General features: G+C 44.7%; 2 protein-coding genes and 1 long non-coding RNA gene across 3 annotated transcripts in view; 1 reads left to right on the forward strand and 2 right to left on the reverse strand.

The window, feature by feature from the left end:
• Positions 1-20,001, forward strand: part of LOC133546700 (gastrula zinc finger protein XlCGF57.1-like) — a 237,351-nt gene that overhangs the window by 15,345 nt on the left and 202,005 nt on the right. The gene's annotated exons all lie outside the window — the stretch shown is intronic.
• On the reverse strand, positions 5,933-6,762 carry LOC133546721 (uncharacterized). Its single transcript, XR_009805260.1, has 2 exons — positions 6,087-6,762; positions 5,933-5,985 (listed from the first exon to the last, which is right to left on the reverse strand). It is a non-coding gene; the product is annotated as an uncharacterized LOC133546721 (long non-coding RNA).
• Positions 7,402-20,001, reverse strand: part of LOC133546702 (oocyte zinc finger protein XlCOF22-like) — a 22,293-nt gene continuing 9,693 nt past the window's right edge. The window contains exon 3 of the mRNA XM_061892498.1: positions 7,402-8,757. Coding sequence (XP_061748482.1) covers positions 7,439-8,757 — 1,319 coding nt within the window. The 3' untranslated portion in view covers positions 7,402-7,438. The remainder of the gene's footprint in view (positions 8,758-20,001) is intronic.

Here is a 20,001-nt window from a genome sequence, read left to right on the forward strand (position 1 = left end):
AATGGGAATAGCACAGCAAGATATAGCGACATTAGCTCTGATTTAAACTCGGATTTCAGCGACTTAAGCGATTCAACAGATTACGCATGTATTGAAACAGATGGTTGGAGTATGAAAGTATTGAAGAAGAAACTGAAGCTATTGAGCGAATAGCTATTGACGCTATTCATAGCCATAGCATGGCCGAATAGCTGCGTTAGCATCGCCGGTAAAATGTGCGGACCAAACGATCAGGACTTTCGCATCTTTTGACACTGGAGCAACTTAAATCCGTCGATTGGTAAGTGTTTTTTTCGCATTAAATGTGGGTGGAAGGAAACATAATATAGTTGCAAATGCATCTACAGGTTATCCATACATCTCTGTGCCATGTCTGCTTTAGCACCGCTGGTAAATAGCATGTTAGCATCGATTAGCGTAGCATGTTAACATCGATTAGCTGGCAGTCAACATCAACAAAACTCACCTTTGTGATTTCGTTGACTATCGTTGCAAATGCATCTGCAGGTTATCCATACATCTCTGTGCCATGTCTGCCTTAGCATTGCCGGTAAAATGTGGAGACACTCTGGCACATTCAATGGGGGTCTGGCGGCAGACACTTTGCCATCTTCGGGCCAGTGGTGCAACTTGAATCCCTCCCTGTTAGTGTTGTTACACCCTCCGACAACACACCCACGAGGTTCCAAAAAATAGTCAAAAAAACAGAAAATAACAGAGCTGAGACCCGGTGTTTGTAATGTGTTGAAAATGAAAATGGTGGGTGTGTTACCTCGGCGACGTCACATTCTGACGTCATCACTTCCAGCGCGATAAACAGAAAGGCGTTTAATTCGCCAAAATTCACCCATTTAGAGTTCGGAAATCGGTTAAAAAAATGAATGGTTTTTTTTTGCACCGTATATATTGACGCTTACATAGGTCTGCTGATAATGTTCCCCTTTAAGTGTTCAGCAGTAAGTGGTCTACTGTTAATGATGGCCATAACCTCATACAGAACTGTTCGTAGTGAGGTACTGTCGAGCCTTTGCGCCGACTGGTCAAGAACAGCCGTAAGAACACTTCTTATTGTTCTAATTTGCCTCTCCCATATGCCGCCCATGTGACTCGCCGCTGGCGGGTTCATAAGAAACTCGCATCCGAGAGCCTTCACTCTTTCTGGATTCATTCCTGTCCTGAGTTCAGCAAACTCTTTCCTTGCACCAACAAAATTGTTGCCTTGGTCGCATCTTAGCTGAAGAACATTTCGTCTTATGGCAATGAATGTTCTTAAAGCGTTGATAAACGCATCAGTTGTCATATCATCAACGACTTCAATGTGTATGGCTCTTGAGCATAGACACGTAAGTATGAGACCAGATCTTTTCATGTCCTTCCTTCCATCTTTAACATAGATCGGACCAAAGCAGTCTATGCCGGTGTAAGTGAAAGGTGGAGTAGTCTCTGTTCTATCTTCAGGTAAGTCACCCATTATCTGTTCTTCAGTACTCCTTCTGTACTTTCGACACTTGACACATTTGAAAATGTGTGACGAGACGGCACTGCTGCATCCTAGGACCCACCATCCATTGGCTCGCAGTTCGTTCATCGTCCTTGATGATGCACCTTCTCTTGGAAGTGCTTAATAAGCAAGGCTATGATATGGCTGCTCTTTGGGAGTAATGCCGGATGCTTTACGTGTGGATGCAATGCAGCTTGACTCAAGCGGCCTCCCACTCTTAAGATGCCTTCTTCATCCAAGAATGGATTTAACTTGCACAGTTTACTGTCTTTAGTCTTGAAAACTGCTTTCTTAAGTTCCAAGCTCTTTATCTCATCTGAGAATACTTCTGCTTGAACTAGCTTGATGATAGCAAGTTCTGCTTCTTTTCTTTCTTCCAGACTTGTACTTTCATTAGTTCTTTGTTTCACACCTTTGTGTTCTTTTCCACATCGTTTCAATCTGACAATTGCTCTTACCACTCTTGACCAATCAGAGAATTTCTCCAGGCGATTCAGCAATGATCTATCTTCTTCTGCATTGGTGTTACACACGACAGCTTTGCGGAGTTCAGGATCATCTTCCTTGATTTCTCCCACCGTGCACTCTCTTTTGGGTAGTTGTGTTTGCCAGAGAAACTTTGGTCCCGTGAGGTTGACATAAGGCTTCAGACTTGGTGTCACTTGTCTCACTACAATGCGATGGCTGACTCTGATGGCATCGTTGTAGTCTACGTAGGGATTCTGGTTACCAATAATACTCCATCCAAGGTCTGTACGCTGGGCGTAGGGCTGGTTTTCTTTGCCAGATGCGACTTCCCTGGGAAGTAAGGCTTGTGAGCAATTGTACCCGATGAGCAAACCTACTCCGCAGTCTTGCAGAGGTGGTATCTCATCTTGGAGATGCTCTAGATGGGACCATGCTTTTGCGGTTTCACCTGTAGGTATATGAGTTCTGTTCGCCGGAATGAACTCACGTGTGTAGACTGGTGGTAAGGCAATCTTCTCACCTGAATAAAAGCCTCTTACTTGCAGGTTGGTTACTTTTTGGGAGCTCACTACTGTAATTCTTGCAGTCATTGTAGAAAGCTTAAGCTTGACTTGCTCTTTGTCCACTTCCAACGCATCTGCTACTTCACTCAGAATGAAAGTTGTATCGCTTTGAGAATCCAACAGAGCATACACAAGGACCTCTTGGGTTGGTTGAGTTGTGGATGAAAGCCAGACTGGGATTATTGCAGCCGTTTGTATGTTAGCTTTTTGAAGTATTACTGTACATGAAGTAGCGTCTTTGGTTCTTTCTTTGTTTTGGGGTGCTTGAGGTAATATTTCATTAGGATGTTCTTGAATTGTACTTGGCTTGGCTTGCGGTGGCTTTTGTTCATCTTTGGTTCGCTCCTCATGCAGACAAGTTGGATGTTTCTTTTCGCATGTGTCGCAAACACTCCTATTGCTGCAGTTCTTTGAGCGGTGTCCAGACTGAAGACAACCAAAGCATAAACATTCAGCTTGGATGAACTTGACTCTGTCCGCCACAGCTTTCTCTATGAACTTCCTGCATTTATGTAATGTATGATTGTTCCTTTCACAGAAAATGCATGTCATGACATTCTTTTCCTTGGAGGTTGTAGTCTTTTCATTGAAACTTGTCAGTGTCTTTTCATTAGAACTTGTGTTCAACGTCTTTGCTCCAAAGCTTTGTAGTCTTTGGGACCTTGACTTGTCGGTATCACTTGATTTTAGTGACTGCACTGAAGTGATAGGGTTGCAGGCGACTTTAGCTTCCCATGTTAGAAATCTGACAAAATGACTGAAAGAGGGGAATTGTTTTTTCCTTTGTTCCATTTCCATAACCTTTCAATTCCAAGGTGCGATCAGCCAATCTGGTATCTTAGAAAGGATCTTCCTGTTTTCATTACAGTCATTCAGGATCTCCAATGCCTTGATGTTAACCATGGCAGCCTCACAACTGCGAAGAAAATCTGTGAACTCTCGGAGCTCAAGACTATTCTTAGAACCAATCTTAGGCCACGCTTGGAGCTTGTCTCTGTATGCTTTTGCAATTGTAAATGGGTTTCCGTATCGCTCCTCCAGAATCTCCCATGCAGCAGTATAGGCAGATTCAGTTCCGAGCAGGAAGTAACCGTCAGGGGCTTTCTTGGCTTGACCACCTATGTATCTTCGTAGGTAGTATATCTTCTCATTCTCTTGTATGTTCTTCTGGTCTATCAAAACTTGAAAAGATAGTTTCCAGTCACTATACTTCAATGGATCCACACTGAATGTTGGAGGTTTGGGATTTGGGATTCTGTTGACACTTAAAGCACCTGCTAGCATCTTAACGAGCTCTGCCGTACTGTCATTGGAGGTTTTCTTAACTTTTGATATGGAAGACCTATGTGTAGACAGATGACTTGAGGATGCAGATACTTGGTCATCTTCTTCAAAATCATCTCCTAACTTGTCACTCCGCTCTTCTTTGACACTCCCTTGGTCATATATCAGCATTCTCGCATTTGCTGCATTAAGACTTTTCACTGTCTCCAATTTCTTTATCTTTCTCTGTTTTTCCTCTAGAGTTCTTTGTAGAGCTATATGTTCTTCTTCTAATTGAGCTTTTATTTCAGCTTCCTCTTCTTCTCTCTGTATTCTTCGCCTCACTTCATCTTCTTCTTGCTGTAAGCGACACTTTCGGGCTGCTGCTTCTTGTTCAGCTATCTTCTTTCTAGCTTCTTCTTCAAGAATATTTAATTCCAATTGTTTTCTTTCTTGCTCTTGTAGCACTTTTAGAACAGCTTGGCTTGCAGCAGCTTCTTGGCGACCCACAGAAGATTTGGTGCTTTCTTGCACTGTGTAGCCTTTCAAAATAGACATGACAGAGCTTTTACAAGTTGAGTTAAATATAGAACCAGCTTCTGGCCATTCTGGCTCCTCTTCTGGAATATTTCTATCCAGACGGCTTGTAGCTATACAGAGAGAATGAAAGCAGATGTCTGTGTACATGTGTCAACTTTTCGTCGCGTTTCCTGTTCTTGAGTTGAAACTTGGCGTAGCTCTTCATAAGCACTAGTGACATCTGCAGAACGACGTTTGATTTCACCAATAATGGAATTAACCAATGACTCATCCAAAAGTTATTTTGATGATAATGGCGTCTTAACAGCTTTAGCTTGAGCTCTCCATCTTCCTTAACTGGCGTTGAACTTGAACTGAAGTGTGTTGATTTTCATCATTAGCATTCCTTTACCCTTTTCTGTTAGAGTTCTTAGTCTTGTACCTCTCCTCAGCTCTTGATTTTCCTCTTGCTGCTTTTCCTCTTCAGCACCACTCTCATAAGCCTGTACAGGTGTCAGGAGGACATCTTCCCTGTCCCTGTCACTGTCCCTTACCTGTTCTGTAGGCTCACCTGACTTTGACATTTTTTAATTAATAAAATTAAACACACTTTTAAAGGTTTTTAAATTGTCCAATATGTATCAACAGAAAATATTAGCAATAGATTTTTTTTTAAATCACCCTTGGATGAATTCGTCCTATTCACATATCAATAATTGTAGATACCTTAAATGTGAATTCCTTAGAGCTTAAACAAATAGAAATTTTTAAATTAAATCTTTGAATATCACTTTGCAAAACACTCAAAATATATGCAGTTTATATCTCCGCAGTTTATATCTCCGCTGTGAACGGGACTCTCGCTCTGTGTCTTGGATCCTCTTTGGACTGGACTCTTGCGACTGTGTTGTATCCATTATGGATTGAACTTTCACAGTATCATGTTAGACCCGATCGACATCCATTGCTTTCCTCCTCTCTAAGGTTCTCATAGTCATCATTGTCACCGACGTCCCACTGGGTGTGAGTTTTCCTTGCCCTTATGTGGGCCTACCGAGGATGTCGTGGTGGTTTGTGCAGCCCTTTGAGACACTAGTGATTTAGGGCTATATAAGTAAACATTGATTGATATCACTTCAAAACTTAAATATATGCATGTAAAGGCAATTGGAAAATATTAAAGAACATGGAAAAGCTTCAATATTATGTTAAATGGCCAACAGCCTACTTTCACTTATTTAGCAAAACGCCCTTTTAAATGTCTCTTGCATGACAAGGTTCTTTTAACTTAAATTAAATGATCAGATAAGTCCAGACGTTTACCACACACTCCACATTATCTTCATACATTTCAGTCTCTTCTTAATCACTCTTTTAGTGTCCAGTGTTCCTTATTGGCTTCTTAACAGCCTACTGAAAACGCTGTGATTGCCTGTGTCTTCCTTTTGTGTGTGTGTGTGTGTGTGTGTGTGTGTGTCTCCTCTGCTCCGTGCTGATGACGTCACAGCTGCGCTGCCCAGGTTCTTTAATGTTGCCGACAGTCTCAGCGTTGTCCACTGCGTCTTGAACAGTGCGAGTTTTCACTGTAACTCCCTCCACATAGCACTGACACAATGGCTTTCTTTGACTGATTTATTGAAGGCTTCCTTTCCCTTCAATTCACCGTGAAAACTGTTAATAAAATAAAGCACGTTACAAATGTAAAAATAACATGCACAGCATGTGGCTCAAACATTTTACCGAAGTAAAATACAAACACAAATGACAAATACCTCGTTGGCCTGCATGCTTCTTTTAGGAGGAAATGGTGATCTTCTGGCTCTTGTGGCCCAAACGCTGAAAGTCCTCGTGACACTTTTTAGTCCTTGTAACCATCAGTCGCTCTCTTTCTTCCTTCTCATGGCATCAAACAGATGTTCCTCATACCCGGAAGTAGCTTCCTTATATCCCTTCACAGACCAATCGAGACACTTCAAAACAAACACATGCCCACAAACCCAACAAAAAGGCATGCAATGACATTTTTAACCATAGTAACTTAAATAAAGCCTTCTTATGAACTTGTATACATTTTTATTTAAATCCCCTTTTATGAACTTAACTTATTCTGTTTTTAGAGAAATAAAACAAATTACAATAATTACTAGTAGCAACAGTTACAGAGTGTAATAAAGACAATTAATACAATTGACTATAGAGACCCAACAAATAATTCATAAAGTTACACATTTTAAAATTGTATTGAAAAAACAACTGTTCAAATGATGTATAAAGTAAATAATAATATGCTTCCTGAAGTGGTCCAGAAGATGTTTCAGATGTGAACCAGTACATATGTATATCATATAAAGGTGATAATCTATGGGATTATTAACAATTACAAATAAAAAATATGTCACACTTCAATAATTCAAACACCTTTAAAAACACTATTATGCATAAGTCTAATACTGTATGATGAATATATATATATATATATATATATATATATATATATACATAGGGACGGCGTGGCACAGTGGGAGAGTGGCTGTGCGCAACCCGAGGGTCCCTGGTTCAATCCCCACCTAATACCAACCTCGTCACGTCCGTTGTGTCCTGAGCAAGACACGTCACCCTTGCTCCTGATGAGTGCTGGTTAGCGCCTTGCATGGCAGCTCCCTCCATCAGTGTGTGAATGTGTGTGTGAATGGGTAAATGTGGAAGTAGTGTCAAAGTGCTTTGAGTACCTTGAAGGTAGAAAAGCGCTATACAAGTACAACCCATTTATCATTTATACATATATATATATATACAGTATATATATATATATATATATATATATATATATATATATATATATACACTTACATTTTTTAATGTATGTCAAATATGTCCTGTACTGTTTACTTTCAACTTTTCAGTCAAATTGTTCTGTCCAATGTTTAAAAAAAGAACACAAAGTTGCAGATTAATGCATGTACTTGACTGAAAAAAGCATTAATACAAATATATCTAATCTGTACATGTAGAAGCATATTAAACAGATTGTTAGACAAACAACAATGTCACACATGTTATATGTGCTGATGTTGTTAGAAAGTCAAAATGAAAGTCTTGACAGTTTATTTCAAATCCTGCAGTTTCATTTGCTGCTGCTGTTCTCACCAGCACACTTGTGTTTCTTACACTGGTACTTAGAAGACAATCTTTCACCACACACACTGCAACTCAACACTTTTTCTCCAGAGTGTCTTCTCATGTGTGCTACAAGTGCTGATCGTTGACCAAAACTTCTGTCGCAGATTGAACAGGAATGTGATTTTTCAACAGTGTGTGTTCTAGTGTGTCTTTTCACATCTGCACTTCTTGTAAAACTTTTACCACAGGTTGAACAGGAAAAAGGTTTTTCACCAGTGTGTGTTCTCATATGTCTTTTCATATGTTGATTTTGTGCAAAACCTTTACCACAGATTGAACAGATAAAATGTTTTTCACCAGTGTGTGTTCTCATGTGTACTTTCAAATTGCGACTTTCTACAAAACCTTTACCACAGATTGAACAGACATAAGGTTTTTCTCCAGTGTGTGTTCTCATGTGTACTTTCAAATGTTTACTGAGAACAAAACCTTTACCACATTCTGAGCAAGAAAAAGGTTTTTCTCCAGTGTGTGTTCTCATGTGTACTTTCACATTTTGACTTTGTGTAAAACCTTTACCACAGATTGAACAAGAAAAAGGTTTTTCTCCAGTGTGTGTTCTCATGTGTTCTTTCAGAAGACTTGGGTATTTAAAAGTTTTGTGACAGAGAGAAGATGTGAAGTGAGTGTTGTCAGTGTGACATGTCTTATCATCTTTAGAGTCTTCATCATCAGTGTCAGGAGAGTGTGACGTTGTGTCCTCACTATCTGATAGTGGAGCTAAGAGCTTGTCTGCTTGTGATCCTCCACAGTGGTCTCCATCAGCTTCTGTTGTCATGTGTTGTGTTGAGCTGCTGCTTGGAGGCTCCCCCCCTCCCCTCTCCTCACTTTCACCTTTCACCTCATCATCTTCACTCTTCACAGGGACACCAGTCACTGGGAACTCCTCCAACCATTTAGGCTGACTGATGCCCTCTTCCTCCTCTTCCTCTTTAATCTGCGGCGGCTCTTGGTCCTCCTCTTCCTCTTTGAAGTAAGGGGTCAGTGGGTACTCCTCTTCCTGTTTAATGTGAGGGGTCAGTGGGTCCTCCTCTTTATTTTTGATGTGTAAGTTCAGTGGGTCCTCCGCTTGCCCTTTAATGTGAAGGGTCAGTTTAACATTATGGGTCTGTGGCGTCTCGTCTTCCTCTTTAATGTGGGGGGGATGTGCCTCCTCTCTTCCCTCTTTAATGTGTTGGTAATGTGGTACCTCTTCTTCCTCGTGTATGTGGGGTGACTGTGGTTCCTCCTCCTGCTCATGGGGTAGAGGTTCTTCTTCAACGTCTGTGGGACAGGAGAAAAACAAACATTCTTTAGAAAATTCCAGCTTTGCTCAAATCAAATCAAATCGACTTTACTTATAAAGCATATTTAATATTTACCACAAAGTGCTGTACAATAGGCAGGTTAAAAGATAACACAAGGGAAACTAGCAAACACAACACAACACAACACAAACAAAGCACAATAACAAATAAATACATAAATAAAACATAGAAACAGGTTCACAGCAGGTGCATAATGGGCTGCCATAGCAGGATGGAGATCACAGAATGTTAAAGGCCATGGAATAAAAGTGTGTTTTTAAGAGTGATTTAAATACAGGAAGAAAGGAGGCTTGTCTAACACTCAAAGGTAAGTTGTTCCAGAGCTTGCGAGTAGCAGCGGCAAAAGCTCTGTCACCTCTAAGCTTCAGCCTTGTGTCAGGGACCGTCAACAGCAGCTGACGTTACTGCCCCCCCGATCTTAGGGATTGGGGGCGGGGGGGGGGAGTGGCAGCAAGGCTGAAGGAGGTCGGAGATATATGTTGGAGCGAAATTGTTTAGTGAAGTGAATTATATTTATATAGCGCTTTTTCTCTAGTGACTCAAAGCGCTTTACATAGTGAAACCCAATATCTAAGTTACATTCAAACCAGTGTGGGTGGCACTGGAAGCAGGTGGGTAAAGTGTCTTGCCCAAGGACACAACGGCAGTGACTAGGATGGCACAAGCGGGAATCGAACCTGCAACTCTCAAGTTGCTGGCACGGCCACTCTACCAACCGAGCTAAACCGCCCCTAGACATTTGAAAACAAATAGTAGATATAGTAGTATAGTTGATTCGGTAGAGCCCAGGGAGCCAGTGAAGGGACGCTAGTATGGGGGTGATGTGCTCACGCCTGTGGGTCTGTGTTAGCAGGCGAGCAGCAGAGTTCTGCACGAGCTGCAGGCAGGCGAGGGAGGCCTGGCTAATGCCTACGTTCAGGGCGTTGCAGTAGTCAAGACGAGTCGAGATAAATGCCTACATAAAGTAGTCCTAAGTGCCGAGGGGAAGGAGAGCGACTTGGACTAAACAACAAAAGTTCTGTTTTGTTTTCATTTAGGTTCAGGAAGTTAACTGAAAGCCAGACTTTAATGCCGTGCAGGCAGTCAATGAGACGTTGGACCGTGTTATTTTGTGCCATGGGAAAGTAGATCTGGCAGTCATCTGTATAAAAATTAAATGCAATACTGTGCTTCCTTCCTTTTTTTTTTTTTGTCCTGTCCAGCTTCTCAGGCAAATCATATAGTTGATGTAGGTGTCCATATCGGCTGTTCAGATTTACTTTACAAAAGAGAAGTGTAGCATATTTCTCTTGTTGCCTTATTTGAATTTGACTTCAATAAATGTATTTATATTATCATTTGGTGCAGCCAAATTATCTAAGATGGCGGCGCGTGTAGACGCAGCGACCTCTCGCTCTCCCGACCGTGCGGTATTTTGTTCGTTAGAGTTTTTGTCAAAATGATTTTCCCGTCAGCCTACATTGGAATACAAGTACAGTCCGCAGGCTTTGTCAAATATCCGAAAAATCAAGACCTGCCATGTTTTAGAACGCGACACAAAGATGCTAAGAGAGCTTGGACTACTCCGCGGGAGTGCTACCACACCGCCTGCTAACCCTCCCCGAAGAAGGAGGCATCGGAAGCGGTGTGCAAGGACGAGGAAGAGAGGCAAGCGTGGAGGCATCCGAGCGAGGCTAGTGGCTAGTCCAACTCGCCCATCTATACCATCTATCCTTTTGGCAAACGTACGATCACTGGACAATAAAATGGATCACATACGACTGCTGAGGACAACAAATCGGAAAGTGAGTAACTGATGTGTGTTTGTTTTCACTGAAAAATGGCTTAATGGCAACATTACCGACTCAGCTGTACAACTGGAGCCGCTAGCATGCTACCGAGCGGACAGGGCGCTCGTAAACGGAGGGATCTGTGTTTACATCCGTGATGTGTGGTGCCGGGACGCCACGGTGGTATACAAACACTGCTCACCACTGGCGGAGTTTATAATCGTGAAGTGCCGTCCTTTCTATCTGCCCAGGGAGATGACAGCAAATCCTACTAGTTGCTGTTTACATCCCTCCCACTAGCAACAACAGTGATAGAAACGCTGCACTTCATGAACTGTACCAAGCCATCAGTGAACAACAAACAGCACATCCAGATGGTTTCACCATTCTTGCTGGAGATTTTAATCATGCTCATCTCAAGACTGTTTTGCCGAAATGTCATCAGCATGTTCACTTCCCAACCAGGGGATAACACTTTGGACATGGTTTACACTTCACACAAAGGAGATTACAAAGCCACTCCCCTCCTCCACATCGGCCTCTCTGACCACATATCAATTACGCTAACGCTAGCATACAGACAAAGAGTGAAAGCCACCAAACCGGTTCCGAAGCAGATAAGAGTGTGGCCAGAGGGGGCCTCCTCTGCTCTTCAAGATTGCTTCGACACAACAGACTGGGAAATTATTAAACAAGCAGCCACCCACAATAACAACACAGACATTGAGGAGTACGCAGACATTTTGACCTCCTACATTACCAAGTGCATGGATGATGTGACCCACACAAAAAACATTATCATTCGGGCCAACCAGATGCCATGGTTGCCAGGGGAGGTCCACAGGCTGCTGAGAGCCAGAGACAAGGCCTTCAGAGATGGAGATGGATCTGGCTTGAGAACAGCGCGAGCCAACCTGTCCTGAGGCATCAGAAAAGCAAAACAGGACCACACAAAGAAGATAACCTCCCACTTCAAGGACAGCAGAGATGCACAGAGCCTATGGCAGGGCATTCAGGCCATCACGGACTACAAGCCCCTCTCACAGAGCTGCGACAGCGACACCTCTCTGCTCAACAACCTGAACCGCTTCTTTGCACGTTTCGATGCACAAAACAACACTCGCTCACAGAAAACCACACCCCCTCTACACGAACAGTCCCTGTGCCTGTCTGCTGCCAGCGTAAAGAGAACACTCTCTACCATCAAGATCCGGAAGGCAGCAGGGCCAGACAACATCTCCGGTAGTGTGCTGAAGGATTGTGCAGAGGAGCTGAAGGACGTCTTTACAGACATCTTTAACACCTCTCTGAAGCAAGCCATTGTCCCCACATGCTTCAAATCCGCCACTATCATACCTGTGCCAAAGACATCATCCCCGTGAAGTTTTAACGACTACCGTCCTGTGGCACTGACATCCATCATCATATAAAGCTTCGAACGGTTGGTCATGTCACATATCAAATCCATCTTCCCCCCCACCTTGGACCCCTTCCAATTTGCATACCGAGCCAGACGATCAATAGAGGATGCAATATGGTCTGCCCTCCACCCAGCCCTCACCCACCTGGATCAGAAACACTCATGTGAGAATGCTGTTCATAGATTTCAGTTTAGCATTCAACACCATAATACCACAACAACTCACCTACAAACTTGGCAAACTGGGCCTCAGCATCTCACTCTGCAATTGGCTGCTCGACTTCCTTAGTCAGAGGCCACAAGCAGTACGTGTTGGTAACAACACCTCAAGCTCCATCACCCTGAGCACAGGGGCCCCACAAGGCTGTGTGCTCAGTCCTCTGCTCTTCACTCTACTGACACATGACTGCACACCAACCTACAGCTCCAACCACCTCGTTAAGTTTGCGGACGAAACAACTCTGGTGGGTCTCGTCACCAAGGGCGACGAGACTCACTACAGGGAAGAAGTGGACCTCCTGACCACGTGGTGCAGGGACAACAATCTCTTGCTGAATGTCAGCAAGACAAATAGATTGTTGTCAATTTCCAGAGAGGCCACACTCAACACCTGCCACTGACCATCGGTGGTGCTGCAGTGGAGAGAGTAAGGAGCACCAAATTCCTGGGGGTGCACATCAGTGAGGACCTGTCATGGACTACCAACACCGCATCACTGGTGAAGAAGGCCCAACAGCGCCTCTACTTCCTGCGAAAACTAAAGCGGGCAAGTGCTCCACCACCCATCCTGACCACTTTTTACAAAGGCACCATTGAAAGCATCCTTTCTAGCTGCATCACTGTGTGGGGCGGGAGCTACACTCAATACAACAGAAGAGACCTGCAGCGCATCGTGAAAACAGCTGGGAAAATCATTGATGCACCACTCCCATCTCTTCAGGACTTATACACCACCCGCCTCACCCGCAAAGCACTCACAATTGTGAGTGACGCAAGCCACCCTGCACACAACCTGTTCAGCCTCCTCCCCTCTGGACGAAGCTACAAGAGCCTCCGCTCTCGCACCACCAGACTCACCAACAGCTTTCACCACCAGGCTGTTAGGCTGCTGAACCCCCCCCCTTCAATTCTCAGCCCGATCCAACAGGCTGTCAGGACTTTGAAATCCCCCTCCCCGGAACAACCTGAACTCTAAACCCCATGACCCACGGAAAAAATGACTATGCGAAATTGCACACATCTGCCGCTATATCATAAGTATTTGCATTACTGATGAAACACTCATTGTTTACAGCCATATCCTATTTAAAAACAACAGGAACTAAATATATTGTAATTTCAGTAGGTAGACATATTTACGTTGCACTTTACTGTTGTATTTTCTTTTCTTTTTATGTACGCATGGGAGAGTGCAAAACTAAATTTTGATTCCTTTGTATGTCTTTACATGTAAAGAAATTGACAAATAAAGCTGACTTGACTTGAGGGGATAGAAAGAGAAAAAAAGGAAGACAGAGGGGGAAATTGTGGGGATAAGAGGGGGATTAGACAGAGAGATAAAAACAACAGCAGCAACACAACAATAACAACAAAAACAACAACAATAAAACAACACCAGCACATACGGTATGTACAAATATGATCGTAAAAGTGATAGCAAAAACACAGTTAGTGAAATAAATAATAATATAGAAAGGACAATGAGCATTTTTACACTAAAACTGGAGCAATACAAATACCAATAGAAAAAGCAGTATTGATCATGAACAATACTAATAGTTTACCTCTATTATCAACAATACAGTTGTTCAAATGCAACAATACGTATACAAAATAACTAAAAAGATTAACAAAATAATAAAAAATTTAAAAAAAATAAAATAAAGGAATACCGAAAGATGGAGGGGAAGAGAGAGAGGCAACCTATATTAATCTTGTAGATTGTTATAGTAACAATTAGGGTTGGGTATCGAGTATCGATTGGAACCGGGACAACTTTCCGGTTCTCCTGGAATCGTTCTAAAGTTTAAATTTCGATTCCTAGTTTCGATACCCAGTCCGCCGACCGGAAAAAAATAATAAGTCCGCCGACCCGGAAGAAGAGGCCGCTGAACACCAACGAAGAAGAGCCCACCGCCGGAAGTGTTAGCATAGCCGAGCCTATGATAGCGGGCGTCGACGGTCGAAAGTGTGGCTTTATTTTACTAAAAAAAAATGAAATATCAGCGAAATGTAACACGTGCGACAGGACTGTTTGGTGCTTAGGAGGGTGCACGTCGAACATGATGGAGCACCTCCGAGTTCATGGAGTACAAATAAATGCGTGTCCCGTCTTGGACAGGAGACACTATCCGTCCAGAACGCTCACACATTCTGCCTGAGAAGGCGGATATGCTCATTTTCCTAAACAACAACTGTCTCTGATTTTATACTGTATCTGCTGCTAATCTGGACTGGGTTTTGCAGGTTGATTCTTATTGTTTATTTGCTTTTCTGCAAATTTTCTGGTAGGGTCTCCCAAGACAAACAGGTCCTAGGTGAGTGATCAGACAAAGAGCAGCTCAAAGACTTCTATGGAATTACAACGAAATGAACCCAGATTTCCCTCGCCCGGACGTGGGTCACCGGGGCCCCGCTCTGGAGCCAGGCCCGGAGTTGGGGCACGATGGCGAGCGCCTGGTGGTCGGGCCTGTTCCCATGGGGCCCGGCCGGGCACAGCCCGAAGAGGCAACGTGGGTCATCCCTCCAATGGGCTCACCACTCATAGGAGGGGCCATAGAGGTCGGGTGCATTGTGAGCTGGGCGGCAGCCGAAGGCAGGGCACTTGGCGGTCCGATCCTCGGCTACAGAAGCTAGCTTTTGGGACGTGGAACGTCACCTCACTGGGGGGGAAGGAGCCTGAGCTAGTGCGCGAGGTAGAGAAGTTCCGGCTGGATATAGTCGGACTCACCTCGACGCACAGCAAGGGCTCTGGAACCAGTTCTCTCGAGAGGGACTGGACCCTCTTCCACTCTGGCGTTGCCGGCAGTGAGAGGCGACGGGCTGGGGTGGCAATTCTGGTTGCCCCCCGGCTCAAAGCCTGTACGTTTGAGTTCAACCCAGTGGACGAGAGGGTAGCTTCCCTTCGCCTTCGGGTGGGGGGACGGGTCCTGACTGTTGTTTGTGCTTACGCACCAAACAGCAGTTCAGAATACCCACCCTTTTTGGGTACACTCGAGGGAGTACTGGAAAGTGCTCCTCCGGGTGATTCCCTTGTCCTACTGGGAGACTTCAACGCTCATGTTGGCAACGACAGTGAAACCTGGAGAGGCGTGATTGGGAAGAATGGTCGCCCGGATCTAAACCCGAGTGGTGTTTTGTTATTGGACTTTTGTGCTCGTCACAGTTTGTCGATAACAAACACCATGTTCAAACATAAGGGTGTCCATATGTGCACTTGGCACCAGGACACCCTAGGCCGCAGTTCCATGATCGACTTTGTAGTTGTGTCATCGGATTTGCGGCCTCATGTTTTGGACACTCGGGTGAAGAGAGGGGCGGAGCTTTCTACCGATCACCACCTGGTGGTGAGTTGGCTGCGATGGTGGGGGAGGATGCCGGACAGACCTGGCAGGCCCAAGCGCATTGTGAGGGTCTGCTGGGAACGTCTGGCAGAGTCTCCTGTCAGAGAGAGTTTCAATTCACACCTCCGGGAGAACTTTGAACATGTCACGAGGGAGGTGCGGGACATTGAGTCCGAGTGGACCATGTTCCGAACCTCTATTGTCGAGGCGGCTGATTGGAGCTGTGGCCGCAAGGTTGTTGGTGCCTGTCGTGGCGGTAATCCCAGAACCCGTTGGTGGACACCAGCAGTGAGGGATGCCGTCAAGCTGAAGAAGGAGTCCTATCGGGTTCTTTTGGCTCATAGGACTCCGGAGGCAGTGGACGGGTACCGACGGGCCAAGCGGTGTGCAGCTTTAGCGGTCGCGGAGGCAAAAACTCGGACATGGGAAGAGTTCGGGGAAGCCATGGAAAACGACTTCCGGACGGCTTCGAAGCGATTCTGGACCACCATACGGCGCCTCAGGAAGGGGAAGCAGTGCACTATCAACACCGTGTATGGTGCGGATGGTGTTCTGCTGACTTCGACTGCGGATGTTGTGGATCGGTGGAGGGAATACTTCGAAGACCTCCTCAATCCCACCAACACGTCTTTCTTTGAGGAAGCGGTGCCTGGGGAATCTGTAGTGGACTCTCCTATTTCTGGGGCTGAGGTCGCTGAGGTAGTTAAAAAGCTCCTCGGCAGCAAGGCCCCAGGGGTGGATGAGATCCGCCCGGAGTTCCTTAAGGCTCTGGATGCTGTGGGGCTGTCTTGGTTGACAAGACTCTGCAGCATCGCGTGGACATCGGGGGCGGTACCTCTGGATTGGCAGACCGGGGTGGTGGTTCCTCTCTTTAAGAAGGGGGACCGGAGGGTGTGTTCCAACTATCGTGGGATCACACTCCTCAGCCTTCCCGGTAAGGTTTATTCAGGTGTACTGGAGAGGAGGCTTCGCCGGATAGTCGAACCTCGGATTCAGGAGGAACAGTGTGGTTTTCGTCCTGGTCGTGGAACTGTGGACCAGCTCTATACTCTCGGCAGGGTTCTTGAGGGTGCATGGGAGTTTGCCCAACCAGTCTACATGTGCTTTGTGGACTTGGAGAAGGCATTCGACCGTGTCCCTCGGGAAGTCCTGTGGGGAGTGCTCAGAGAGTATGGGGTATCGGAATGTCTTATTGTGGCAGTCCGTTCCCTGTATGATCAGTGTCAGAGCTTGGTCCGCATTGCTGGCAGTAAGTCGGACACGTTTCCAGTGAAGGTTGGACTCCGCCAAGGCTGTCCTTTGTCACCGATTCTGTTCATAACTTTTATGGACAGAATTTCTAGGCGCAGTCAAGGCGTTGAGGGGTTCCGGTTTGGTGGCCACGGGATTAGGTCTCTGCTTTTTGCAGATGATGTAGTCCTGATGGCTTCATCTGGCCGGGATCTTCAGCTCTCACTGGATCGGTTCGCAACCGAGTGTGAAGCGACCGGAATGAGAATCAGCACCTCCAAGTCCGAGTCCATGGTTCTCGCCCGGAAAAGGGTGGAGTGTCATCTCCGGGTTGGGGAGGAGACCCTGCCCCAAGTGGAGGACTTCAAGTACCTAGGAGTCTTGTTCACGAGTGGGGGAAGAGTGGATCGTGAGATCGACAGGCGGATCGGTGCGGCGTCTTCAGTAATGCGGACGTTGTATCGATCCGTTGTGGTGAAGAAGGAGCTGAGCCGGAAGGCAAAGCTCTCAATTTACCGGTCGATCTACGTTCCCATCCTCACCTATGGTCATGAGCTTTGGGTCATGACCGAAAGGATAAGATCACGGGTACAAGCGGCCGAAATGAGTTTCCTCCGCCGGGTGGCGGGGCTCTCCCTTAGAGATAGGGTGAGAAGCTCTGCCATCCGGGAGGAGCTCAACGTAAAGCCGCTGCTCCTCCACATCGAGAGGAGCCAGATGAGGTGGTTCGGGCATCTGGTCAGGATGCCACCCGAACGCCTCCCTAGGGATGTGTTTAGGGCACGTCCAGCTGGTAGGAGGCCACGGGGAAGACCCAGGACACGTTGGAAAGACTATGTCTCCCGGCTGGCCTGGGAACGCCTCGGGATCCCCCGGGAAGAGCTAGACGAAGTGGCTGGAGATAGGGAAGTCTGGGCTTCCCTGCTTAGGCTGCTGCCCCCGCGACCCGACCTCGGATAAGCGGAAGATGATGGATGGATGGATGGATGCTTTTCTGCACCAGGTTAAACCATCAGTGGGAGCACGGTAACATGTTAAATACCTGCAGCATCATACACTTGTGTGTGTAAATGTGTTTTCATGAGGTTTCCTGCAGGATCATACACTTGTGTGTAAATGTGTTTTCATGAGGTTTCCTGCAGCATCATACACTTGTGTGTAAATGTGTTTTCATGAGGTTTCCTGCAGGATCATACACTTGTGTGTGTAAATGTGTTTTCATGAGGTTTCCTGCAGGATCATAAACTTGTGTGTGTAAATGTGTTTTCATGAGGTTTCCTGCAGCATCATACACTTTTGTGTAAATGTGTTTTCATGAGGTTTCCTGCAGGATCATACACTTGTGTGTGTAAATGTGTTTTCATGAGGTTTCCTGCAGGATCATACACTTGTGTGTAAATGTGTTTTCATGAGGTTTCCTGCAGGATCATACACTTGTGTGTGTAAATGTGTTTTCATGAGGTTTCCTGCAGCATCATACACTTGTGTGTAAATGTGTTTTCATGAGGTTTCCTGCAGGATCATACACTTGTGTGTGTAAATGTGTTTTCATGAGGTTTCCTGCAGGATCATACACTTGTGTGTGTAAATGTGTTTTCATGAGGTTTCCTGCAGGATCATACACTTGTGTGTGTAAATGTGTTTTCATGAGGTTTCCTGCAGGATCATACACTTGTGTGTGTAAATGTGTTTTCATGAGGTTTCCTGCAGGATCATACACTTGTGTGTGTAAATGTGTTTTCATGAGGTTTTCTGTAGCATCATACACTTTTGTGTAAATGTGTTTTCATGAGGTTTTCAAAAATAAAGCTCTCTTGATGAAAGTGTACCCCTGTGAAAATGTATTCATAATTTATAATATTTATATTCTAGTTCATAGATTTGATATTTATATTTTAGTTGAAAACCGCTCTGTGAGGAATTTATAGTAAAGTTCATAAAAAGTTAATAGAATTAAAATTGATGGAGAATGTCAGACTATTTCATTCAGAAAGACTGTAGGTTAGCTAGCTCATTTAAAATATCCTAAACTTTGTTTTGACCGTGCATTTTTTTTTTTTTTTTTTTTTAAAGGAGAACATTATCACAATTTCGAAAGGGTTAAAAACAATAAAAATCAGTTCCCAGTGGCTTGTTGTATTTTTTGAAGTTTTTTTCAAAATTTTACCGGTCCCGGAATATCCCTAAAAAAAGCTTTAAAGTGCTTGATTTTCGCTGTTTGCAATGCGACTATCCATTTCCCTGTGACGTCATACAGTGCTGCCAATGTAAACAAACAATGGCGAATACCACAGCAAGATATAGCGACATTAGCTCGGATTCAGACTCGGATTTCAGCGGCTTAAGCGATACAACACATTACGCATGTATTGAAACGGATGGTTGGAGTATGAAAGTATTGAAGAAGAAACTGACACTTATGAGCGAATAGCTGTTGACACTATTCATAGCCATAGCATGGCCGAATAGCTGCGTTAGCATCGCCGGTAAAATGTGCGGACCAAACGATCAGGACTTTCGCATCATTTGACGCTGGAGCAACTTAAATCCTTCGATTGGTATGTGTTTTTTTCGCATTAAATGTGGGTGGAAGGAAACATAATATAGCTGCAAATGCATCTGCAGGTTATCCATACATCTCTGTGCCATGTCTGCTTCAGCACCGCCGGTAAATAGCATGTTAGCATCGATTAGCGTAGCATGTTAGCATCGATTGGCTGGCAGTCAACATCAACAAAACTCACCTTTGTGAATTTGTTGACTTTATCGTTGCAAATGCATCTGCAGGTTATCCATACATCTCTGTGCCATGTCTGGTTTAGCACCACCGGTAAATAGCATGTTAGCGTCGATTAGCGTAGCATGTTAGCATCGATTAGCTGGCAGTCACGCCGCAACCAAATATGTCTGATTAGCACATAAGTCAACATCAACAAAACCCACCTTTGTGATTTCGTTGACTTTATCGTTGCAAATGCATCTGCAGGTTATCCATACATCTCTGTGCCATGTCTGCTTTAGCACCGCCGGTAAATAGCATGTTAGCGTCAATTAGCATAGCATGTTAGCATCGATTAGCTGGCAGTCACGCCGCAACCAAATATGTCTGATTAGCACATAAGTCAACATCAACAAAACCCACCTTTGTGATTTTGTTGACTTTATCGTTGCAAATGCATCTGCAGGTTATCCATACATCTCTGTGCCATGTCTGTCAT

This window comes from Nerophis ophidion, unplaced genomic scaffold (assembly GCF_033978795.1).
Source record: "Nerophis ophidion isolate RoL-2023_Sa unplaced genomic scaffold, RoL_Noph_v1.0 HiC_scaffold_38, whole genome shotgun sequence".
Lineage (NCBI taxonomy): Eukaryota > Metazoa > Chordata > Actinopteri > Syngnathiformes > Syngnathidae > Nerophis > Nerophis ophidion.